This window comes from Uranotaenia lowii, chromosome 2, assembly GCF_029784155.1.
Source record: "Uranotaenia lowii strain MFRU-FL chromosome 2, ASM2978415v1, whole genome shotgun sequence".
NCBI lineage: Eukaryota > Metazoa > Arthropoda > Insecta > Diptera > Culicidae > Uranotaenia > Uranotaenia lowii.
The window spans coordinates 215,017,342-215,044,066 of NC_073692.1; the positions used below are offsets into that span (position 1 = coordinate 215,017,342).

The 26,725-nt window shown below is 35.5% G+C and overlaps 3 protein-coding genes across 7 annotated transcripts in view; 1 reads left to right on the forward strand and 2 right to left on the reverse strand.

The window, feature by feature from the left end:
- The window catches only part of LOC129747212 (uncharacterized protein DDB_G0290587), a 75,435-nt gene that overhangs the window by 16,323 nt on the left and 32,387 nt on the right, over window positions 1-26,725 (reverse strand). The window lies entirely within an intron of this gene.
- On the reverse strand, window positions 4,525-4,981 carry LOC129747214 (endocuticle structural glycoprotein ABD-4-like). Its single transcript, XM_055741311.1, has one exon. The coding sequence runs from the start codon at window positions 4,913-4,915 to the stop codon at window positions 4,556-4,558; it is 360 nt and encodes a 119-aa protein (XP_055597286.1). The 5' UTR covers window positions 4,916-4,981; the 3' UTR covers window positions 4,525-4,555.
- LOC129747213 (endocuticle structural glycoprotein SgAbd-1-like) lies at window positions 25,043-25,549 on the forward strand. The gene has a single exon (XM_055741310.1). The coding sequence runs from the start codon at window positions 25,102-25,104 to the stop codon at window positions 25,465-25,467; it is 366 nt and encodes a 121-aa protein (XP_055597285.1). The 5' UTR covers window positions 25,043-25,101; the 3' UTR covers window positions 25,468-25,549.

Sequence of the window (26,725 nt, forward strand, 5' to 3'; positions counted from 1 at the left end):
TGCTTTTATTATCCAATACCAACACTGTTGGTGTATAAATATTTTTCGGACAACACCAATTTAAATACATATTTTTTAGTTAGCTGGCTGGGGCAAAATGCAAAAAATTGCAAATCAGAAATAGATCTCATAAATCGAGTTTCCATATGCTGGGATATGATTATTTTGCATTATGCGTTTGTTAACATTAAAATTTCATCCATCCTCAGATTTATTTACATGATTTAAGATAATAGAATATTTTGCAGTATTTTTTACCCCTAAAAGTATGCAGCAGATTAACACTTTTTTCTTAAAAACATTTTTGACAGAAAAAATGTTAAATTTAATTCGAAAAAATCCAAAAATTACTGCAATTGGTGTTTTATGTGTTATGAAATCACAAATGCAGTTTTTATTTGATTTTTCATTAATTACAGAGTTTGTTGCAACTTACCCCTTTTTCTTAGTAGGGTGAAAATCGCATGTTTTTGTGAATTTAAAAATAACTGTTAAAACCAATAATTTTTTTGACAACGTCAGTTTGGTGTCCCATTAACCTTAAAACTTTCGATGTACAAGAGGTATGATTATCTGTAAGCATCAGTACTGAAATCAGTAGTTATTGAAGTTGAAAAGTGTTGCATGTTGCACCAGTTGACGATAGTCATTGTTCCCTTTCAAAAAGGTCATATGACGGTTTTCAATGTACTGAGCTTAGGTTAAGTCATTCCGACAAAGAAACGCCAAAACTTCCTCTAGCGTCTACGGATCTACCGTGGGTTGTACAGACGCTTGCGAGGATGCGTCTGGCGATTTTGTCACTGATTTGATTTTTTGTCTTACATTTTAGGTAATTTTCTACTAGCAATTAACAGTTAAAAAACACTGTATGGAACTTTCATTTCGAAAAATCGAATATAGCTCTAAATTCAAACTCACCAAACATAACATGCTTAATAGCACGCCTTCGCTTTCTGTGACTTTTATCTGCACAAAATCAGAATTTTTTTAATAACTTTTAAAGCCGGGAAAAAAGGGGGGTTTTAAGAGGAGGATTTGATATTTTTTGAATGAAAAAAATATAAAAATAAGAAATGGAAATTAAAAATCTCGAGTTAAGCAAAAACGCATCTCCAGATTTTTCTGTATCTAATATTTGTATTACAATCTAGTTGAAGCAGAAAAAAGCAGATTTTTTCGTTTGCCCCAATTCGAGATATAGCTGCTCAAAAATTTAAAAGTTTTCACACAATAATGCTCCTAGCTTTAAAAGACAATAAGATAGCCATGCATAGTCTTCAAGAAAAATATCTGTTTTGTTGTGTTGAAAAAGTGTTTAGAACACACCAAACTTGTAGAGCTTGTATAAAAACAAGATATAAGCAAAAACTGTTTTTAGAAACGGCCTACTTTTTCAATCTTGAAAAAATCATCAAGCGATACCGTTCCATTTCATGACTTTGGTATGTTCAGCAAAGTTTCTTCAAAAGATACAATCTATAGCTTTCTAGAACATGTCTATACTCTATCTCTTCACCGAAAGAAATTAGTATCTCGAATTTCCACGGTATTGACACGTCCTAATAATTCACCTTTTAAAAAGAAAGCGCTTGTTATATGAAGTTACTTTGTAGAACAAATGATTTGTCTAAAACGTACCGATTTTGTGTTATTAATTTTGTCTCGCTAAATGTTTTATCTGGAACACTGTGCACTGTGGTAGCATTATATTGAGCCGGGAATGAATTAAATTGCTTGGTGACCAGATACGGAGAACTCGCTCTGGGAATGATCTAATCTTGAGTCCTAGCTGAATCTCTTTCTACCTATGACAATAGGCACCATCATCATCAGTAAAAGTCATCATCGGTGATCACCAAGGCTGAGATTACAGCTGATAAAAGAGTGGTCCATTGTCAGAAAAACATCGCAATATCCGAGTCCAATCTGGAGACCTGCACACAAATTGATCTTGCCATCACCGACCAGTTGAGCATCCACTCCCGGTTACCTAAGATGCATGCGATCGTTCGTGAACTGTACCTAACTGCTTGCTACTAGGTATAAGTACAAAATTATATTTTGTAAGCCTAAATCCTAATATAAGTACAGTTAGTTAAATCCGCGAGTGTTCTTTATCTGTTCCGCAAAATCCGAACCAAAAAGGCGTCTGCAAGTCTGAGTAACGACACTTGGTACCCCGTTGGCGATCACGAAGTTTGGCCTGAGGTCAATGACTTGATACCGATCTGCAAGGGGTGTCCAGACGACCAAGGAACCAGGTATTGGCCAATTCCAGACCCCAACATATTTACTCTCATCAAAAATAAATTTATCAAATAAATCTAAGAACATACAACCACCCATTATTCAAAAAAAAATATGAATCACTTCGGGTTCAATGATTTAAGGTGTGTGTGTAGTAAATCAAGCTAAGCTAAGCCAGAAGGTAACTTCTAGATTTCAAAGATTCAAATTTATTTAGATAGCATTTCATCACATTTTGGAAAAAGTTTGAGTTTGTAGAGGTACACTGTAACTAAAATAATTAGGTAGGGGAGAGTGGGGTAACGTGGGACATGGGGAAACGTGAGCCACCCTAAATATCTCAGCTGTGTGTTGAGATAAAAATCCCAATCCAACTGTCATCGTCGTCGCTTTGCGTAAGCATGTTTTTCTATATGTTGTTGACTTATATACGCATCATATGTTTCTTTTATTTAACTAGCCTAGAAAAATGTTCTTATATAATTAAAAAAGCACCCGCATAATTGCATCCGTGGGAGACATAGAGTACATTAGAAACATATGCTCATACGCTTATTATCGTAGTTTTGTCATGTTCTTTCACGTGGAAAAGGAATTTTTGATGAAACATCAATAAGTTACACAAACGCAACCAAATCATAGCTTGTGGGGAATCGTGGGCCACATTTTTTGGGGTATCTTGGGTCACCTATATTTTGGAATTTTTAAACACATTTAGAACTTAAAATACTTTATTCTATATGTAAAGTTTTCTTATGCCAAATGAAAAGTTATGAAAAATGTTTTGTCGATCTTTTCTAACACAATAGAGACGAACATTAATTCTATATATGGAATTTTGCCGAAACGTTCGCGAGCCTGGTTTTAGGAACTATTCGATCATGCACACCTCTCTTTTTTATTTCCTCATCTAAAATTGAAATTATGAAATGAAATGAATTATGAAATTTCAGTTTTGGGTCAACTCATAAATTTCACATGTTATCTAGTCGGTTTGGATTTGGTGGCCCACGTTTCCCCACAGTTTTTCAAAATCCAATTAAAAATACTTTTTTTAAAACAGTCAGAACTCATGATATCAAGAAAAATAGTGGCCCAAGTTACCTCATTCTCCCCTACCTTTGTCATTTTTGACAACTTTCAATGCCCAAACTTCAAGATGCCAGTGGAACTAACAAAAAAATAGATTTCGATTAAAAGCAAAAAAAAATCTTTATTTACATTACATTTTATTGATCGTTATCAGCATCATGAGTATTTGGTTTTTCAAAATAGTTGATAAATCTAGTTCTGGGCAACAGGGGCAACCGGCAGATGAGCTCCCTCAGGATGGAATCCGGTCTCGTCGGCCGTGTAGGTCAGCTGAATTTGAGTTCCGTCCGGGGCCGGATAGGAGAAGCTTCCGGTTTGAACCAAAGCTTGGACTGTGTCCGTTCCTGCTCCATCGGCCTTCGGAACCTGGACCGTCTTAATGTCTCCCTTGTTCTGGACCTTGATTCCGTTGCCACTTTCGTATGCGTACTGGAAGCTGCCATCGGGCTGGATATCGGAATTTTCACTCACAATCGGAACCGGAGGATTCGCTTGCTGGGGCGCTGCCAGAACGGCCACCGAGCAGCAAACGACGGCAAACAGAACTACCGATTTGTTCATTTTTGGAATTTTGGAATGAGATGTGCTATGGATTGACGTGTGGTTTGAACTATGCATTTTTGCCCAAATCTTTGACAATTTATAGTGCCGAACTTTTTTCCACCTACCCATAACAGGTGTGAAGGTTGTTAGATGGAACGATGAAGGTGATAATTTTTATCAGCTTCGAGGTAGTTTGATTCACGAATTTTCGGTGTAGTACAAAAATTTAACCCCTATTATCGTCATTGAAAAGACAGTCACTTTGGGAATGGACGGAATTGAAAAATAATATAAAATAGGAACCTGTTTGTGGATAAATATACATAGGTAGGTACATATGGTACTAACCGTTGATTGTTTAAAATAGACGATGTCTAAGTTCATTGCCCGAAATATTTTCTTGTTGTTGACATCTTCAAACAGCAGAAGAAGCAAGAAGTGAGAATCAATCGATTATACAAAGCTTGTCTTAAGGAAATGTTTAAGAAAATGAACTTTCAAAATAGTTTTATGAAGAACTTTTAATTATATAGCTTTTTCTGAAACTGATTTAAAAGATTTCCAGGATGACGATTTTCTTTCGTATAGCAATTTTTCACATTTCATAAAAAAAGTTATTATTTTTATTTTAAACCGTGATTGTTTTTTTTTTGCATTATCAAACATAGTCCTACGCATCAACGAACAAAGCTGGCAGATGAGCTCCCTCTGGATGGAAACCACTTTCGTCGGCCGTGTAGGACAGTTGAATTATTGTCCCATCCGGGGCCGGATAGGAGAAACTTCCGGTTTGCACCAGAGCTCGGGCTGTTTCCGTTCCCGAACCATCGGCCTTCGGTACTTGAACCATCTTGATGTCTCCCTTGTTTTGGATTTTGATTCCGTTGCCACTTTCGTATGCGTACAGAAAGCTTCCGTCGGACTGGGCCTCAAAATTCTTGCTCACGATCGGGATGGTATCTAATTGGGGAGCAGCTAAAATGGACATCAAACAGCAGACGAGGATGAATAGGACAACGAGATGACTCATTTTGTATTTTTTTCTGTATAAAATTCAAAGGTCTCTGGATTACTGTAAAATTTCAACTATGCATTTGCAGTCGCTAGAACACCCTTATATAGTGCAATCATGTTTACCCCGAATGCATTTTGGCATTTGATTCAAATGGGATAGTTCAATAGCGATCGGTTCTTGTCCAAGACCGATTATCGTCTTTCCAAGAATCCTCAACTCTCGAAAAATCGCGACTTCTTAGTCAATATACCGACAACAAATTATAGATGCATCTATAGAAATTCTTGATTCAAATCAACATCGTGGAATATACAAGTATTATGAATGATAAATATTAAAGATCTGCATCATAGATTTCTTAGTTGGTTTTAAAACGTAAAGAATTCCTTTAACTACGATAAAATTCCATTTCAATTCAATGTTCACTGCTATACATATCAAGCTTAGTTCAATATATTTTTGGTTACGATTATTCTTAAGTAAAAAAGTGCAACATCAGCGCATTGAAATCTATTTAGATTTTGTGACTCTGAGTTTAAATAGGCACCACCTTTAAGTTTTAAAAGTGAAATTAAAGTAAGTAATGGTAACGAGAAAGGTATAAAATCTGGATTGAATAAGATGGGACACATATAATCGCAATGGTTTTATTAATACAAATAGAATTTAAATGTTACTAGGGGTATTCTGAACTTAATTTTATTAATTTTATGAGAGGCTAGAGCATGCGCGGTTAGACTGGCCCATAACACAAAAAATACTTTTATTCCACGCGGCACCCCCTAGGTTGGTGCCTTTAGGTGAAAAAATAACTTTCTGAAAGTTTCAAGTCATTTGGCAGAAGCACGAGCTGGCGCAAAGGACTTGAAATTTGTATGAAGATTTTCGGAAAAATGTATGAAAAATCGCCATACCTTCACTCTTTATGTTCTAAAATATGTTCCCAGGATGCTAGAAAGCTCAGAATATCAGGGATTGTAGTTCAAATAATGACAAACAAGTTTGTAGAAGATTGTGACGCGATACGAGTTAATTGTGATGAGTTATTTGCAAATGAATGTGTGATTGTCGCATTTCTATGATATAACGTGAACAGTTTATGGGCTAATAATCGCACTTATTTGATCGCATCGTCACACAATGAAAATAAAAAAATACATAATTTTTGTCCCGGCAAAGTTGTAGCTTAATTTATAACAAATAGATGCAACTATGCCGAGGACACAAATTTTCTATCTGTTATCTCATTGTGTTACAATGCGATCAAGTTAGTACTAATAATCCACCTATATACCATTCACGATATATCGATGAAATGCGAAAAAAATCACACATTCATTTGCAAATAACTCATAACAGTCAACTCGTATCGCGTCACAATCTTCTACAAACTTGTTTGTCATTATTTAAATTACAATCCCTGAAATTCTGAGCTTTCTAGCATACTGGGAGCATATTTTAGAGAACAAAGAGTGAAGGTATGTCGATTTTCCATACATTTTGCTGAAAATCTCCATACAAATTTCAAGTCCTTTGCGCCAGCTCGTGCTTCTGCCAAATGACCTGAAACTTTCAGAAAGTTATTTTTTCACCTAAAGGCACCAATCTAGGGGGTGCCGCGTTGAAAACAATGTTGTAAAAATCACCCCATACAAATTTGGGCCAGTCTAATGCGCGGTCCTATGGGGAGGGAGTGATCGAGGTGATAACTCCGCCCCTCCCCAAGCAGGAAAAATTGTTACAAAATACACGAAAAGGCTCGAATTTCTATAAAAATTTAGAACCTTTCCTAGCCGATATACAATTGAATTTTCAAAATTTTCCACACCGTGGGAATCTTTATGGAGCAAAAGTTATGTTCTATTGGGGTGATCAATTCTCCAATAAAGGCATTTCAGAAGCGTAGGACTTCTGTAGTCAGTCTAGCTTCCTTCTTTTTTCACATTGTTTTAATTCTACGAAAAACATTATCGTAACGGAAACATTTCTGCATTTTTAGCGAAAATTCATGGACACATGGGCTTAATAACTGAATTTCAGTATTTTTTCGAACATATTTTTGGATTCGTTGTCGATTTTCCTTCCTATATTTCTTCTTTTCTACTTAACCTATGATGATTTTTTTTCAAAACAAAGTTAATTCATATTGGTAATGAGTATGAGATCTAACTGTTTTTAGATCAAAATCGCAAGGGCCAAGGATTTCTGACGCTACCAAAATGATAATTTTTGGAAAAAAAGACCATTTCCAGTTTTCTCATGTTTTTTTTTAGGTGAACAGACTAAGATTGCATTTATTCCGCTCGGGACCATGATTCTCCATGTCACAGGAATACTGCTCAATTCAAACGAAATTTGAATGAGAAATAACTCGAACCTCGAGCGGGACTCTTCATTTCTTCTGAAATCCTAAACACACTCGCTACAAGACGGGGCTTGTGATATAGCTCAGTTGGCAAGTCTGTTGTCTCCTGAGCCGATGTCCGCGAGTTCGAGCCCAAGAGTAAACATCGAACACAGTTGTACCGGATGAGTTTTTCAATAACGATCCGCCAACTGCAACGTTGATAAAGTCGCGAATGCCATAAAAATGGTAAAACGACTATGATCGAAACAAACAAAAAAACTCGCTACGAGAGCACAGGAACTTTAAAGTGCCCCTGTACTATCAGGATAGTATTCTCTTGAATCATGGGAGAACCTATATTTGTCAAATTTTCTCTCTCTTGCTCTCCTGTGTGGAAAAGCAACAGTCTTTGTTCCTCTTTTTCACTTGAGCATAAAATTTAAAACCGCTAAACGTTTCAACTCGTAAATTTTTTCATTAGTTTCAATCACTTGTTGAAGTATTAAAGTCTGCTTCATTTAATATTGGAACAAATTCTTTTGCTCATTGTGGCGCTCCTAGTGGACGGATTTGGAAACTTTTTTCACCCACGTGTCGGGAAATTCATTACCTTTCACCATGTATTTATGTCATAACACCAAACGATAGCATTTTGTAAACAACCGCCATGGAAGCCGAACGGAGAGATCAAATTGTGCACAGTTTTCTTGAAAATCCATTGTTGTCGGCATCGAAGCTAGCTAAACAGCTTAAAATGCCCAGAAATACCGTATGGCGTGTTATCAAGCAGTACAAGGAAACATTGACGACGGCTCGGAAGCCGCATTCGAAGCGTCGGAGTGGAACTGTCGACCGGAAACTGCGTGGGAAAGTCATCAAGGCCGTCAAGAGGAATCCCAATCTTTCAGACAGCGAATTGGCCAATAAGTTCCAGGCCGCTCACAGTACGGTGCGACGAATTCGTCTCCGGGAAGGAATAAGGTCATTCCGAGCCAGCAAACAGCCAAATCGGACGCTGAAGCAGAACAATGTGGCCAGAATCCGTGCTCGAAGGCTGTACGACCAAGTGCTGACCAAGTTCGACGGATGTATTCTGATGGACGATGAGACCTACGTGAAGGCGGACTTTGGGCAAATCCCAGGTCAAAAATTTTATTTGGCGACGGCTCGGGGGGATGTACCTGCAAAATTTAAGTTCGTGTTTGCGGATAAATTTGCCCGCAAGTTAGGAACTTGCTTGTTAGGAACATGACTCAAATGAAGAACTGGTGGAATCAAATCGCCAAAACGGTGGACGAAAAGGGTGTGCGCCGCCTAATGTGCCGTATTACGGGAAAAGTACGAGAATTTCTTCGAAACAGCAATGAATAATTTTTTTAATTTTTTTTTATGAAAGAGTAAAGAAAATGCTACATTTGTATGAAAAACTAATTATGAATTCGTTAATAAATGACTGAACTACACGCAATTGTTTGTGTTCCAATATTAAATGAAGCAGATTTTAAGTGTTGAAAAAAGGAATCAAATCAACAATTTTTATGTTCAGAGACACAGATCGTCGAACATCATTTGAGAAAAATGTTAATGGCCCCTCCGTCCTTCCGTTTCTTGAAACCGCCCAGGCCGGCAAAGTTGTTTCCGATATTCTGTTCTGAGAGTGTTCTGTAATTTCAGCTGTTGAAAATACAGGACAAAATCGGGACGACGACCACAGGAGACAAGATTAACTGTGTACACATCAAGAGAATTATTCCGTTCGGGACCATGATCTTCTGAGTAACAGGAAAACAGCTCAAAATGACACTTGAACTTTTAAAAAACAAGAGTTTTCTTGGGCCATTTTTTTTTATTTACAGAGAAAGTGTCCCACCTGTGTGTAGTGTTGCTAAATAATACAAAAAAAAAAATTGATATAGATGGATGAAAAATTTGCTGCTAAACATTTCAAAATAAATTTCATTTTTTTTGTTAAACATTTGTATGTGATTTTTCTAATAGTGGGTTGGGATTCATTTTTATAATGAAATGAAAAAAGAAGGGTTGCAAGGATACCAAAAATTCAATCAAAATCTCGGGAGAAAGCCTTTTTGGGCTCACAGGAAAATTTTCAATAGTCCCGAGATTTTCTGTAGTTTCAGCTGTTGAAAATACAGGATAAAATCTTCCCGACCCCAGGATAAAAGATTAAGTTTGTAGGTCTTGACAACTGCTGAAACAATCGAACAGTGGCGATTAGTATGAATTGTTGAATTTACATAATTTGAAACATTCTGCTTAAAAAAATAAAAAAAAATTAACAAATGATTTAATGCATATTTTAGCAAACGCCATCTAAAGGCGGGATTGGTTTTTAGAGGGGGTAATAAAATTCAATTTTGGGATTTTTTTTCTCGTGAAGTAACAAATTATAACAAGAAATGTTCAGCATAGAAAAGCAACAACGTTTTTTTTCCAATTATTTTTCCGTTAATGTAAATCATTACCTGTTAAATATGATTCAAATAGAAAATTAAAAAACTCCGAAATGAAGAGACTCGATTTGCTCTTTGTGATAACCATTAAAAAAATTTAAACTTCATGATACACTTTTAATTTAAAGTCCCGATTTTGGCAATCATCTCTTAGAAATCATCTGCCCCATAGCCTCGGTACCGTATATACAGTTTACGAGCTCTAGAACTAGCCGGTTTATTTCCGAAGTTTTTGAAAATCTCGCATGTTATACCGATACACAAGAACGGTTCCAGGCTCACTGTAGAAAACTATCGGGGTGTTGCAATTCTATCTGCAATACCCAAACTTTTTGAGAGTATTGTATGTATACGATAAGATTTACCTGTGGATTGAAACGAAGATTTCGGACGTTCAACATGGTTATCTCCAGAAACGTTCAACCGTAACGAACCTAACATGGTTGTATCGAGAACCTCACAATGGATGATGCAATATACATTGCGTGTCCAAAGCCTTTCACGTTATCAATATAAACGCTCTATTGTCGGAATTATGCAAGAATGGAATTACCGGATCATGTCTCCAATGGATTCGTTCGTACCTAATCAAAAGAACGCAATATGTCAAATTTAAGAACGTAAGATCTAGTACTTTCCGGGTCAACAGTGGTGTTTCACAAGGGAGTCACTTAGGACCCCTTCTTTTCATCGCTGTTATGAACGAATTTCCTGTTATTTTTATGTTATTTCTGTTTTATGCCGATGATTTAAAAATGTTTTTGCCTATTCGTCACCTGAAGGATTGCGTGACTCTGCAAAACGCCTTGCACAGGTTCACAGATTGTTGCAGTAGATTTGGCTTAAAGATCAATTCTTCGAAATGCAACGTGATAACATTTTTTCGAAAAATAAGCAATATCACTTATGAATAGGTACCGCTTAGAAAACGATTTCATCATTGCATCACACAACAACAGGCTAGAGAGAGTTCAGAAGAAATTCTTGAAATACGCTTTGAGAAACCTTGGGTGGCCAGCAGAAATGCCGGAGTATCGAGTCTTGTGCATGCTGGTAGGGTTGGACACATTGGATTCCCGAAGAAAGTCGATCGACGCACTGTTTCTAAAGGATTTAAACTGTGAAGATATTATTTGCCGTATTTATTATCTCCTATATTTATCTCCGTACGAAGGCCGCAGCAGTTTACCTAGCGTAGGGCAGTGTCAACTAGATAATTGGATCCAGAATTACGCCAGAAACGAACCAATTTACTGAATGGTGACATTTTACACACTTAATCTTTTCTCCTGTGGTCGGAACGATTTCGTCCTGTATTTTCAACAGCTGAAATTACAGGACGATTTCAGGACAGGAAAACAGCTCAGGAAAACAACTGTCAAAACGTCCTGTGAGTTCAAAACGCTTTCTCCCTGAGAGTTATAGGAAATTCTGAATTGGGTTCCTGTACTTTCGGGACTGTTTTTTTTCCAAAATGTTATCGTACAAGACAATTGAAAGAATAAAACGCAATACAGGCTATGAATGAATAGTATTTATTTCCAAACATTTCAAGCTATTTTAAAAAATTTCACACATGGCCACACAAAAACTGGAAGATTCATTAAAAAAACTCCACACGGAACACTTATAACGAAAACTCGGATTATGGGACCTGTTTCCGGAAAGCCGTCTCCTCTTGCGATTTGGAAGCCGCCTTTTTCAAATTTGTCACTGGAAGCTGAACCGTTCCTGTTGCGGAGTGCTTGCTGGTAAACTTGCGTTGGCCAGATGAATTGTCTGCATAGTGCTTCTCATGATTATTTGTTGCTCCGTTTGCACCTCCGTTGAATCATTTGCTGCAGGTGCCCGAATATTCCAAGTTGAACGCCAAGAAAGTCACTGTTCTCGTTGACTCCACTTTTGACTCGAACCTTTCGACGAAAACAAAACAGAAAGATTTTTAAAATGAAGGTTTTTCAAAAAAAAGTTACAACTCACTTGCAAATTGATGTGTTTTTTTCCAATTTTGATCGAAAACTTAAACTTAAGTTCCGAAACTAACCTTGACTAAAGTGAACGTTGCAATGTCAAACAATAGAAAAGGATAAAGGATAGTTGTATACTCACACATCGACAAAAAACGCGCGAAATCAGATGAGCTTGAGGTGATACAGGTGATAACTGTCCTGAATTCCGGACGGTTGATCGAGTACCTGTGCATTCATTAACGTTTTCTCCTGGATTTCAGAGAAAGCGAGTCGTCACGGGTTTCGGTCGGGTTTTCATTTGATTTTCGTGAATTTTTAGTATGTCCCCTGTGGTTCGTGAAGTCGTTATCCCGAGCGAAATAATTGCAATCTTAGTGTGTACAACGCGAACGTCGATATTATTCAACTAAGAGAAACAGACAACTAAGAGAACAAATCAAAAGTAGAATTGTGCAGTGCTCTTTTACTAATTAACAATTACTGTAGTTATTAAGTGTCATTTATATTACAGAATAAGATAATGGACTGAAGCCTAGGATCTAATCAATAAAACATAATATAAACAAAACATTAGAACCGAGGTCATCTCTGCATTCTAGCAAAAACAAAATGTTGTTGGAAGTATGAGCGAAAGGATATGGTCAAGAGGCACTCTTCACTAAAAATTTATTCCACAATTTCCTGTGAACTCTAATATTTACAGTTGAGTCTAGGCTCTCTGCTTGATTTTTTGTTCATTTTATCTAACCTTGCTCTAAAAAATGTTTCTCACTTTTTCATACAAAAACTGTTACAAACTTTCTTGTTTTGAAAACTAGAAGTTACCTTTTCCAGAAAAATACAAACAACAACAAAATCGTGTCCCAATTGGACATCGTTCAAAAGTCAACGAGTAGCGTAATTCAAAATTCCAGCCAATTTCATTCAGCCAATGTTGGATACGGAACCGAGAAAATAAATACCGTAGAATAGGGTGAGTAGGTACGAAAGTATGAAAATAAATATGACTCCGGAGCAGTCTTTGATGCCCGAATCTATAGCAAACAGTAACCAAAATAAGCTACCAATAACATAATGATAGCATAATTTAGTATAACATTTTTCCCGATGGAAAAATTAGGTGTCATTTAAGCATCAGTATGTTGAATGATGATGCCTTACCAATACCTAAATAAGGAAATGAGACCAAAATGAAAGCACTATGTGATTTTGTTTTTTCAAGATAACAGAATGAGGCATCATTAAGGTTTCATTTATTATAGTAGAGTCTATAGTCTATCAGTTGAGTAGCTGCGACTGCTGCAGCCCTCTCCCCTACTAACCTAGTGAAACGAATAAACCAAGCACAAAATATTATTATAAGGTTGCTATTATTTTATCTAATAACTTGGCAAAACCCGGCCAGTTGATTTCAAAATTGGCGACATAAAATCCGGGCAATATCCGGGTAAATTTAGTCAAACCCCAAGAATAACTCAACAAAAATTAAGCATTGTTTTTTTATCAAACCTCATCAGAAGATTTCAAATTGTATTTGAGATTTCCAAAAACCATAATGATTTTTTGCTCATAAAATTTCATCTTGGACGCAAAAAAAACACAATTTGTTTCTTTTTTTGTTGGATTTGGCAAGTGAAGTGAAGAAATTCGGGCAGATTCCTGGCATTTTTCAATGAAATTCGAGCAACCGGCATAAGCGGATTTGTCCAAAATTTTGTATTAAATATCCGGGAAAACCCGGATAAAACCGGGCAATATTATGGTCATCTTTTGGACATGGGTAAAAAATTGAAATTCTTTTCACGTCCACTTTCATGGAATTAAAATGTGAAATTTTTGAATAAGTTAGTATTTTCGGTACTTACAATTTTTGAAGTGAAAACCAACGCACTGATAGATTGCCTCTTTTCACCTCACTCCGAGCGTAAACAAAACTAGATATTCTTAAATTGTTAGTAAAAATCTGATTTACTGTTTTTTAATTTTTTTTAAATTCATTTTTGTTTAGGTTTACAAATTACATCATTTAAAGAAAATTGGCTGCTGGAAAGGTTGAATTTGATGGTTTTTTTTTACCTAAATAGTCCGAAAACTGTCCCAATCCACCCCATTCTACGGTATCACGAATCAGTGCTCATCAGACGACGCATTCACTTGTCTTAGATGTTCCGCCTTACGCCAGTCAATTTAGGTAGTAGCGATCTTAACGACTTTGTGAGAGTTAGATATGCGATACTTTCCGCCCCGCGTTGTTGGTCTTCGGAACAAATTGCACAAGTGCTCTCACCAAAATGTCGATCTGGTTTTTTCTACAATGTCAAAGCCCATTAGATGCATTGCCTTTTGAATGGTTATTGTTTCCTAATGCAAATAAGCTCCGATGTTCTGTGATGGAGTTCCTATACATGCATCATAAACGTCATATGTATTGGAGCGACCAATTTGCTCCCATCAATACGGAAAGGCGAATGACCTTCGTCTCAATCTTTTAGTAGCAAGCGCATACAAACTACTTGAACGCCATTTAAAATATCGGGTCGGGATCGTAAAAAACGGATCTCGAGTGATGTTTGAACTTCGTTTGATGTAGGTTGCGAACGACCAGATCCGGTATTGTTTAGTATCAATCAATTGTGATCATTAAACAACCATGTCTTGAGAACGAGTGTAGGTTTTTGGAATGTTGGGAAATTTAATTTAGAATACATGCAAATTACATCTTCGATTAGCAAGCTATCTATGTATATCAAGGTTGATTTAGTTAAGATGATACTTGCTTGTCACTGAAATTGACCCATTAGCACATTTAGGCCTATATTCTAGATAACTCGGTTTTTGCTATCCTCATGTTTGTTACACTTAGAAAAATAGCTTTGAAATAAAAAATAAACAAGACATCAACATTACACTTCCAGTGCCGTCAACTGGGGCAACATGCAACACTTTTCAACTTCAATGGCTTCTAAAATCTTAATGTCTGCAGATAATCATACCTCTTAAACATCAAAAGTATTAAGGTTGATGGGACACCAAATTTACGTAGTCAGAAAAGTTATTGGTTTTACCAGTTATTTTTAAATTTTCAAAAACATGCGATTTTCACTCTACTAAGAAAAAGGGGTAAGTTGCAACAAACTCTCAAATCATATGAAAACGTTTGAAAATTTATAGTTTTTGATACATTTGTTTTTTTTTTTTTTGTTTCGATTATAGTCGTTTTACCATCTTTATGGCATTCGCGACTTTATCAACGTTGCAGTTGGCGGATCGTTATTGAAAAACTTATCCGGTACAACTGTGTTCGATGTTTGCTCTTGGGCTCGAACTCGCGGACATCTGCTCAGGAGACAACAGACTTGCCAGCTGAGCTATATCACAAGCCCTTTGATACATTTGTGATGTCATAACGCATAAAGCACCAATTGCAGTAATTTTTGGTTTTGTTCGAATTATATTTTACATTTTTCTATCAAAAATGTTTTTTTGCATACATTTAGGGGTAAAAAAATACTACAAATATTCTATTAGCTAATTAGCTTAAATAAATCTTAGGATGGATGAAATTGGAATGTTAATAAACGCTTAGTGCAAAACAATCTTAACTCAGCATATGGAAACGAGATTCATGAGGTAAAGTTCTGATTTTAATTTTGTTGGATTTTGCCCCAGACATGTAAGTGAATTATAAAAATATTTATTGAAAAAATTGGTGATTGTCCGAAATAAATTTTTACACCAACAATGTTGGCATAGGACAATTAAAGCAATATAAAGTTTGTAGGTGATATCATTAAGCCAATCCGCCATACTGGGTAAAGTTTTTTACGATATCGAAAAATGCAAAAATTTGTACATCTATTAATCGATTTTTTAATTTTTTTATGAGAATAAAAACCTTTCAAAAACTCTTTCACGATGTTAATGACGTCATCAATTTGTTATCATTCAATGATAACTTCATTACAGTATATACAATACAATACAAGTAAATAACAATTCAATGAGTGTTGTGGTACAAATGTTGCATCTAACCCTGATTTTGCATGATTCCCCGTTTGACAGTAACTCATAAGTGTTTACCGTCAACTGGGGCATCATGCAACACTTTTCATCTTCAATGGCTTCTAAAACTTAATGTCCACAGATAATCATACAGCTTGTACATCAAAAGTATTAAGGTCAACGGGACATCAAATTGACGTCTTGAGTCAGAAAAATTATTGGTTTCATCATTTGTTTTAAATTTACAAAAACATGCGATTTTCACACTACTAATAAAAAGGAGTATGCTGCAACAAACTTGTTTTGAATGAAAATTCAATTGAAAACGTTTGAAAATTTATAGTTGCTACAAAAAATTTTACTAGCAGAAATCATGAAAAAAATTAATGTTGAAATGGATGGAATTTTGAAATTAACAAACGCGTCATGCAAAACAATCATATTCCAGCACATGGAATCGAGATTTAAAATGCGAATCTTTCATTTGCATTTTGATGCATTTCAGCCCAGACTGGTAACCGAACTATAAAATCTATATAAATAAAAAGCAATTTCTGTGGGTTTGTTTGTTTGTTTGTTTGTTTGTTTGTTTGTTTGTTTGTTTGTTTGTTTGTTTGTTTGTTTGTTTGTTTGTTTGTTTGTTTGTTTGTTTGTTTGTTTGTCCTCTATAAACTCAGCCGTTTTAAGAGCTAGGGAGCTGAAATTTGGCATGGATGCTCATAAGGACCAGGAATGATGAAAAATGTTTTCAGATTTTCGGATGACCCCTTTTGAAGGGGGTCGTCCATACAAGACAAATATTGTTTTCGCGATATTGACGTTATTTTTTGTCGGATTGCGATGAAAATTTGCACGTGGGGATTTTTAGAGATGAGCAATTAATTTCAGGTATTGCGTGTTGGGTCAGGGGTCGGCGAAAGGGGTCGTCTATATCAACTGTTTAATATTTTTGCGATATTGGCGTTATTATACATCAGATTCAGATGAAAATTTGCACATAGGAATTTTGAGCAACGAGCAATTGATTCCAGGTATTAAATGCGGAGTCAGAGGCCAGCCAAAGGGGTCGTCCATATGAACCATTCGCTGTTTTTGTAATATTGACGTTATTATGCATCGGATTCAGATGAAAATTTGTACACGAGAGTTTTGAGGGACGGGCAATCGATTTTTGGTAACGAATTTTCAAAGGGGCCGGCAAAAGGGGTCGTCCATATTACTTTTCAATATTTTTGTGATATTTTCGTTATTATACATCGGATGGTGATGGAAATGTGCTCATAGGAGTTATTAAGGACAAACAAATGATTCCAGTCATCCAAATCTTGGTCAGAGGTCGGCCAAAGGAGTCATCCATATTAACTGTTCACTGTTTTCGCGATATTGACGTTATTAAGCATCTGATTGAGATGAAAATTGGGACACGGGAGTTTTAAGGGATGAGCAATTCATTCCAAGCATCCAATTTTGAGGGATGGGTCGGAGTCGTCCATATTACCTGTTCACTGTTTTTACGATATTGACGTAATTATACTTTGGATTAATATGAAAATAGGCACACGAAAGTTTTCAGGGATGAATAATCGATTTCAGGTTTCAAATTTGGTGTAAGGGATCGGAGAAAGGGGTCGTACATATCACCTGTTCACTTTTTTTGCGATACTGACGTTATTTTAGATTGCGTTGCAATGAAAATTCACGGGTTGTAAAAGTCGGGCATCCGATTTCAGGTATCAAATTTTGTAAAAGGAGTCGGCCAAAAGGGTCGTCCAAATCACCTGTTTTTATAATATTTACGTTATTATCCACTGGTTTGAGATGAAAACTAGCACAAGGGAGATACAAGGACAAATGATTGATTCCAATTATCCTATTTCGGGGCAGGAGTCAGCAAAAGTGGCAGGGGTCGGCAATATTGGTGTAAAGGGTCTGCAAAAGGGGTCGTCCATATTAACTTGTGGCTTAAAGATACGAGCGATTATATGGATGTAAAAAATAATACACGGCGGTTTTATCAGGTGAGACGAATTGATCCGTATTGTGAAATTTTCAGTTAAAAGTTCATGCACAGGATCGATGAGTTTGGGGGTGGTTTTCCAACTTTTCAATAAAAATAAATACTGTTTAGAAAAGGTACTTTTTGTTCAGTGTAGAGAATATTTTACTTTGTTGGAAAACATCATCTTATTTTATCACATTTTTATGAGTACTTGCGAAACGAAGTTCGTACGGGATCAGCTAGTAATTTATATAAAAAAATAGGGTGATTGTCCTAAAAATATATTTACACAAACACTTTTGGTATAGGGTATACTGCCGCTGGAAGCGTATTTGTCACATGTTACATTTTGATATGTTAGGTGTTTTGGTGTCTACCGGTTCGTTGCTATGAATATTTTAAATATTTTTAATAAAAACATGTTTGGGCTTTCTTACAGAAAGGCATAGTCCTATTTGCCGCTAGTAGTATTTGTGTCGCAATTCAGGGCGTTTCACTAACACTTTTTCATTTTGAGAACATTAACCTCAAAAACGACCGTGTTCGTCGGCTGGCTGCTCGATTTTTGCACTGGAATTTTTGGAGGTTAATTGTCCCGTTCTCGTCCGTACACGCCAGTGGGACGCCAGTTAATGTGCGTGAGAAATGTCAAAAACAACTCTATAGCGAACGGTCAGTTGGGGATATCATTAATTAAGGGTCCAAAACCCACTTAATATATAGGCTACCAAGCGGCTTATCTCGACGAGTTACGAAGATGTCCGTGGATTTGTATGTTCCATTGAAACGTTCATACCACCCTAACTCCTATTCTAGGTTTTACGATTTTGATGAATTTAGTATAAAAAATTGGATTTTTCTCATGTAGGTCATATCTTAAAAAAAAACAACATTGTTTAAAATCGTTCTATTCCATAGTAAATATCATGCTCACGTTGACTCCAAAAAAGGTAGCCATTTGCTCAGCAGCAGTAGCCAGCAATCGCTAAATTAATTACAGAGGCGATCGAAAATTTGAGAAAAAGTTCATCCTATAGCCGAGAATCGATCCCATTCATCTATCATGAGAGTTTAGGAGGCTAACCCCTTGACCACTAGTGAGCGTTGCGAAATGTGGCTCTCAAACTTAAACAGTTAGAAATATTTTTATAGTGAATGAACTCCATTTATATCAGTTCGCTTAACGTACTGGCCACCCTTTTATTATATTGAGTTTAGTAATTTTTGCTTGCAATTTTCTTTAATCATAATCTTTTTTATAGATTGATCATATATAATTCAGAAATAAGATATCCATCATTGTGTCATATGTTGTTTCCAAAGATAATTTACACTCTGTAAGGGCATCCGCAGCAATCGCGAGCAAAGTGAAAATGCTCACGAGTTTAATCACTTCCATACCGCACCGGGGGTTAGTATGAAGGTGAGCAAAATAGGGCCGTTGCCGTCGGGACCGACAAAATCAGCAAATTTGCTCACTAGAAAGGGGCGAGAGCAAATATGCACTGAAAAATTTTTACCGTTTTAAGCAGAATTAAACAAACGACGTCGCAGCGTGTAGATGTTAAAATTTGTATGAGATTAAAATTGAGGATGGACTTTTTTTTAATAACTAGTTGAATTCGCAATTTCGTTAAATTTTTTCGGGTAGGAATTGAACGAGAAAGTGCAAATGCTGGTTATTTATTTATTTTGAGTTATTTATTTTGTATTTTATATTGTTTTGGACTTTTTTCTTCCCTACCGATTCGGCTTTCGAAACGAGGTCTCCCAATAAGTTTGCAACTAACCCAGTTTTTCGGAGCAGCAATTATTTCAGTCAGCACGTTGGATAGAAAAAGAAGTTGAAGATTTTTTAGAAAAGTATGATTTTAATATAAATATAATAAACAAATAAAGTTGAATTTTAATTGAATTGTTTGGTTTGTTAAATATTGTTTTTCGGGTCCATGTGTTAGGAAATATAAGTGCCCGGTGTTTTGAAAGCAAAATCGAGCTTAACTCGAAAATATATTTTTATCTGAACGTTCTACAATTCAATAAGTTTTTAATCACAATCCAGCAAACGGGTGACACGGAATTGGAAACATCGGTAGGGAAACTCAAAAGCGGTGCCCTATAGATATGATGACGAAGTAAAGCGAAGCAAACATCCTGCTCGGAAGTTCTTGCTGCATCCGTCATCGGACCCTATTGCTGGTCGTCGAAGCCGCTTGGCCTTGCTGCTGCTGTACGGCATGTTCAACCAGGATGTAGACTTTGACGTCACGTTACGGATAGCTAACCCGTCGAATAACTGCCAACAACCCCCAGGCCCTTTTAGCGAAAAAACTGACGACTCCGAAAATTTACTCGGTCCGTATTAATTTATAATTAAGATTTTCTTCAAAAGTTTTCTCAGTGCAATGCTAAATTTAAAAATAATAATGCTACCGCCCGGTGCGCGAAAGAGTGAGTATCCTAAAACCGGTCCGCTGAAATGAGCAAAACCGGGCCGCTTATACTCACTTATTGGTGCGTTTGCTCTAAGAAAGCCTCCTATCCACTGTAAAGTGGATATTATCTAATAGACAGTTTTATTAACATTAAATGAATTTTAAAAGAATAAAATTTGTCTGGATTTTTTTTTTTTTTTTTAAATATGTCTTTATTTGTATCAAATCATGATTACACTTATATTACATTATTGCATTAAACTAGGTGTTCAGCTCAATAATGAACTGTTCATAGCCCTATAAGTAACTAGATTATAAAAATTTATTTATAAGATTTAAATTTGCTGAGCGCAATCAAGTTTTTAATGTAGGAGAACATCCTGTAATAGCAAAAATATTTTATACTTAAAACTAAACACTATCTTAAAATTAAACTAAACATAAAGAGAACGAATCTCTGCGATGGAAGACTGCATCGATTTGCCTCTGAAGTTGGAGATGATTTTGTTGGCCATCTCTTCGATAGATTCAATGCCTGCAATCCGATGAAGATCTTCGGTGCTGTGCCAAGGTGGAAGCCGCAAAATCATTTTCAGAACTTTGTTCTGAATCCTCTGGATGACTTTCTTCCTCGTCGCGCAGCAGCTAGACCAAATCGGAACTGCATACATGATCGCTGGTCGGAAAACTTGTTTGTAGATGAGCATCTTATTTCGCAGACACAACCGGGATTTCCTGTTGATGAGAGAATAAAGAGATTTAGTGTATTTATTACATTTAGATTGAATATCTTCAATGTGATTTTTAAAAGTAAGATTCCGATCAAGTGTAAGTCCCAAGTACTTCACGTGATCAGACCATTCTAATGAAACCCCATTAAAAGTTATGGAATGATTTTCATTAGGTTTTAAAAAATTTGCTCTTGGCTTATGGGGAAATAAAATAAGTTGAGTTTTGGAAGCGTTAGGAGAAATTTTCCACATTTTCAAGTAATTCAAAAAGGAATTTAAATTTTGTTGCAATCTACTGCGTACCACCCGTAAATTTCGACCTTTTGCTGAAAGCAAAGTATCATCAGCAAATAATCTTCTACCTTTTTCTTCTGGTACATCAGGAAGATCAGAAGTAAAAATATTGTATAAAATTGGCCCAAGTATACTGCCTTGAGGGACACCAGCTCTAATGGGTGTCCTTTCAGAGCATGAATTTTGATAGCTTACTTGTAAGGTTCGGCTAGTCAAATAATTTTGAATAATTTTGGTGAGATATACAGGAAAATCAAATCGAGCTAATTTAGCTACTAAACCTTTGTGCCAAACACTGTCAAAAGCTTTTTCAATATCAAGAAGAGCAACGCCAGTTGAATAACCTTCAGATTTGCTAGCGTTAATCATATTAGTTACACTCAAAAGTTGATGTGTAGTAGAATGTCCATGACGAAAACCAAATTGTTCATCAGGGAAAATGGAATTCTGATTAATGTGAATCATCATTCTATTCAAAATAACTCTCTCAAATAGTTTACTTAAAGATGGAAGCAAACTAATTGGTCGATAACTTGATGGCTCTGAAGCACTTTTTCCAGGTTTCAAAATTGGAGTTACTTTGGCATTTTTCCATTTATTGGGAAAATAGGCCAAGTGAAAACATTTGTTGAAAATTTTAACTAAAAAATTTAAAGTGCTTTCAGGCAACTTTTTAAGAAGAATATAGAAAATCCCATCTTCCCCTGGAGCTTTCATATTTTTAAATTTTTTGAAAATCAATTTAAGTTCATCAATATTTGTCTCACAAGAACTTTCAAACAAATTTTGCTTAGAAAGAATATCATCAAATTCTAGGGAAATTTGAGCATCAATTGGACTTACAACGTTTAAATTAAAATCATGAGCAGACTCAAATTGTTGGGCTAATTTTTGAGCCTTTTCTGAATTAGTTAAAAGAAGTTTATCCCCATCTTTCAAAGTAGGAATTGGCTTCTGGGGCTTTTTCAAAATTTTAGTTAATTTCCAAAATGGCTTTGAGTAGGGTTTTATGTCCTCTACTGCTTTAGCAAAATTTTCATTACGAATGAAATTTAAACGACGTTTGATCTCTTTTTGAAGGTCGCAATAAATTAATTTCAAATAAGGATCTCTAGTACGTTGATATTGGCGTCGACGAATGTTTTTCAGTCGTATCAAAAACTGAAGATCATCATCAATTAAAGGTTGATTGAATTTATGTTTAACTTTAGGTATTGAAGCGGCTTTAGCATTGACTATTGCAGTTGTCAAATTTTCTACAGCCAAATCAATATCTTCTATTGAATTCAGTGGAACGTTTACATCTAAATTACGTTCAATAAAATTCATATATCGCTCCCAGTTAGCCTTTTGAAAATTAAAAGAAATTTGTCTGGATTGTTTGACGAAAGACATAACTTTTTCAGTTGCGAGTGGTGTAAAATTTAATCTAGATCTTAATCAAATCTAGAATAATAAACGAGTTTTTTTTATTGCACCTATAAATCAGACTTTACTCCAATCATTATTCCAACTTCCTTGGAGGTGGAATTTTCGGTATTATGTTCTATGAAGGACCGGCATTTACCCTTTAATGCATAGTGTTGTTTTAAAACATTACTAATCAAAATCCAAATATCTCGGAAACGCGTTTTTGAGTGGTGTATTCACAAAAATATTGTAGAGATTAAAAGAAATTAGCCCATGGTGTTTTTATTACGAAATTTTGATGTATGCGTAAGATATCTAACAAAGTATGCGGAAAAAATACAAAAATCAAATTCATTAATTTCTTTGAAAAAAAGTAGTTTTTAGAAAATCGCTGTTATTTCTTCAGATTTACAAATTCTAAAAATTTTTTTATTCTCAATCAATCACAAACACTTTCCTGCACCCAATTAACAAGTTTGGAAGAAATTTGCTAAATCGTATTGAAATGAATTAAGAATTTCAATAAATATTTTTCAACTTTGATGGGCCATAACTTTTATAAAACTCAAAATAACGACATCAAACCAGTTGAGTTGTGTTATTCGAATTAAAATGATACTATTTCACTGAATCAATATTTGCTATTCTCGTTTTAAAAAAGTCATGCATTAAAGGGTTAACCAGCCTTTTTATTACTGGCATTGTCCCCCTAGCGCAACCGCATTACATATGTCGGAAAGAAAGCGAATAAAACATATCCCATATCCTATCACAAGACAAAGCAGGATGAAAACTATCAGCCAGCAAGGATATTGTCGAATGATATACCGAGTGCTGTGTATGTATGTAAACCAGCATCAGAATTTTTTTTTTGTTTCTAACTGACGGCAAAAAACCACCAGCCAAGATGAGCTTTGCGCGTGTAAGTAAACCGGCCGGCAATAGAAAACAGTTTCTAGTTTCCCATTCCCGCCCCGTTCCACTCCTCTTCTCATCCCTTCCTCATCAAAGACAAAGGGAGATGAAGCAAAAACTACCGGCCAAACGGCAGACAACCAATGCAGTGCATTTTTTTTGGTAATAGGGGCGGTGGCAGAAACAACTATGACAAAAAACTTTTATTTGCTTACCGACTCAGATGGTGCACTGGGTAACACATTGGACTGGCAAGCCGAGATGAGATGTTGCAGTGAGTTCGATTCTCATTATATCTCAAAAAATGTTTTTCTTGTATCGCTTGAATATAGTGGTCCTGCATAATTTTGTTGGAAGCTCGAATTTTATGTTGGTAGTGCTATTCCAACCATATCATCTTTGGTACAGTACACTTTTCAGCGCATTTTTGGCATAGAGATTTGCTAAATAGGCAAAGATTTATGCGACCTCTTTTATGGGAGTACCTGAAATCAATTGCTCATCCTTCAATATACCCATGTTCACTCATATTAAACGGGATTGTGTCATGTTCCAATATTTATTTCAATCCTATGAGTAACATCGTCTTTATCGTTAAAACAGTACTTGTATGGTCCTAAGGAGCACCCATGCCAAATTTAAGCTCTCTAGCTCTTAAGACGGCTGAGCTTTTTGAAAACAAACTAACACACAAACAAACAAACAACCAAACAAACAAAAAACTAAACAAAGAGATATTACTTTTAATATACATAAATTAGTTCTAAAACACTACAATTCATCTGGGTTTGGTTGATAAAGCAATACAATTTTTTCTGGACTTCCAGAATGCGTGCATTATTGATGATTTTCTAAATTCATAGGGTCCCAAAAATGACCTTTCTCATAATTTACCCGAAAACATATTGTATTAAATTGACACTCGAGTTGTGGGTTAAGTTAGATTAGTGGCACGCCAAGGCATAATGTCTTTTGAAACCGAAGGGATTTGATGCCACCTTCAGCACGCTAAGCATGTGTTCTAAATGTTCGGTCACTGAAACCGCCATTCCACCGTTTAGTATGTTCAGTACGCTGACGTACTCCAATTACCTGAAACAGTCCAAACCGCCGCATTTTCAATAAAAAAGGCTTAATAAATTATTCCCATCAAATCATAATTGACGGCTCAATTATGAGTAAGCCATTGGCAGGCTGCAAAGTAACACGCGCAGTGAGGCCGCCTCGCTTAACACTGATCTGCTACCGGAGCGATGCTAATAGATTGTGACAAGTTGAACCGAGGACCTTGAAGTGGACTTGTTGTTTGTAAACGTAAATACATATGATGTGGGGGCTAAGTATTGCAACTGCATCAAGTTATTCCCGGTCCGGCACAACTAAAACTCGACTCACTGTCATGGGTGAGGAAATTTCCTCAACTCTCATCATGGCCTTTTTCGATTTATTAGCACCTTTTGGATTTGAAGATCATCTGTTTAGATTTGGTCAATGTTTGGGAGGGATTCGATCATCAAACTATATAACTTATAGTTGGAGGCAACTGGAAGTCATAAGTGCATTTTGAATCCAGATTTCATCGTGACAACTATCGTTTATTCTTCCTAGCCAAAGAAACTTCATCAAAATGATGATTGAAGTGTTTGCCATTATTGCTGCGGCAACTGTCGTATTTGGAGCTCCTCAACAAAATCCTTCGGACAGCACGCCGGTGCCGATAGTGTCCCAAAGCTCGAACCTTTCCCCGGACGGTTCCTTCAGCTATGCCTACGAATCAGGCAATGGAATTAAGGTGCAGGATGAGGGAGAAATCAAAGTGATTCAGGTGCCAAAGGAAGATGGAACCGGAACTGAACAGGCCTCGGTAGCTGTCCAGCATGGAAGTTACTCGTATCAATCTCCCGATGGAACTCCGATCCAGGTTCAGTGGACTGCCGACGAGAATGGATTCCACGCTCAAGGAGATCATTTACCGGTGGGACCAGTAGCTTAATTGTGTTCTAAAAGTGAATACCGCGCTCCGACTGAATTGTGTGACAATTAACTATTATCTTTATATACTCAGTTTTGTAATCGATGGAAAAAAAAATAAATTGATTTTTACGTTTCCATATCTATTTTTGTGGTGACATATTAGTGTAAAACTCTTAAGTTTTTCCTTATTGTTCGTTACTTAATTTTATCAGCCTTATCGGTGAAAAGTGAGTAAAAAAATCATAAGATTATGATATTTTATAGATGGATTGATAGATAAAGGAAATGCAAGATGTCGAAAATGAGCGAGTAGAATTTACAAGAAGCATTATCAGCACATACTAAATTTTTAAACTGTTTGATTAAGGCATTTAACTTATACCGTTTTTTGTGCCGAGTATTCATTTCACTTTCTTAGTGTTGATATTCATAACATAAATCATTTTAAGATTCCGTAGAAAACGCCATGACTTACAAAATTTGTCAAAGGGGTGATACCATAAAGTATTTAACAAAAATAACAAGAACGACAAAAAAAAAAATCACAAAAATTACAAAAATTGCAGTAATTACAAAAATGACAAAAATTACAAAAATGACAAAAATTACATAAATTACAAAAATTATAAAAAAAAACAAAAATTACAAAAATTACAAAAATTACAAAAATTACAAAAATTACAAAAATTACAAAAATTACAAAAATTACAAAAATTACAAAAATTACAAAAATTACAAAAATTACAAAAATTACAAAAATTACAAAAATTACAAAAATTACAAAAATTACAAAAATTACAAAAATTACAAAAATTACAAAAATTACAAAAATTACAAAAATTACAAAAACTACAAAATTTACAAAAATTACAAAAATTTCAAAAGAAACAAAAATTACAAAAATTACAAAAATTACAAAAGTTACAAAAATTACAAAAATTACAAAAAAAAAAAATTACAAATAGGACAAGAATTTAAAAATAAAGTTGGTTTGTTTTATCTGAGATTTTGACAAAAATGACAAAAAATGACAGATAATGACAAACAATGACAAAAAATGACAAAATAATGACAAAAAATGACAGAAACTGACAAAAAATGACAAAAAATGACAAAAAATGACAAAAAATGACAAAAAATGACAAAAAATGACAAAAAATGACAAAAATGACCAAATTGTCAAAACGTCAAAAATTATAAAAATGAAAAAAACTAGAATTATATTCGCTAGTCATTTTCTGAATTGCTATTTTCGATTTTAACAATTGATTAATTTT

Bases quoted from the DNA above. Each gene is read 5' to 3' on its own strand.
- LOC129747214 (XM_055741311.1), bottom strand. From the start codon at position 4,915: ATGAGTCATCTCGTTGTCCTATTCATCCTCGTCTGCTGTTTGATGTCC.
- LOC129747213 (XM_055741310.1), top strand. From the start codon at position 25,102: ATGATGATTGAAGTGTTTGCCATTATTGCTGCGGCAACTGTCGTATTT.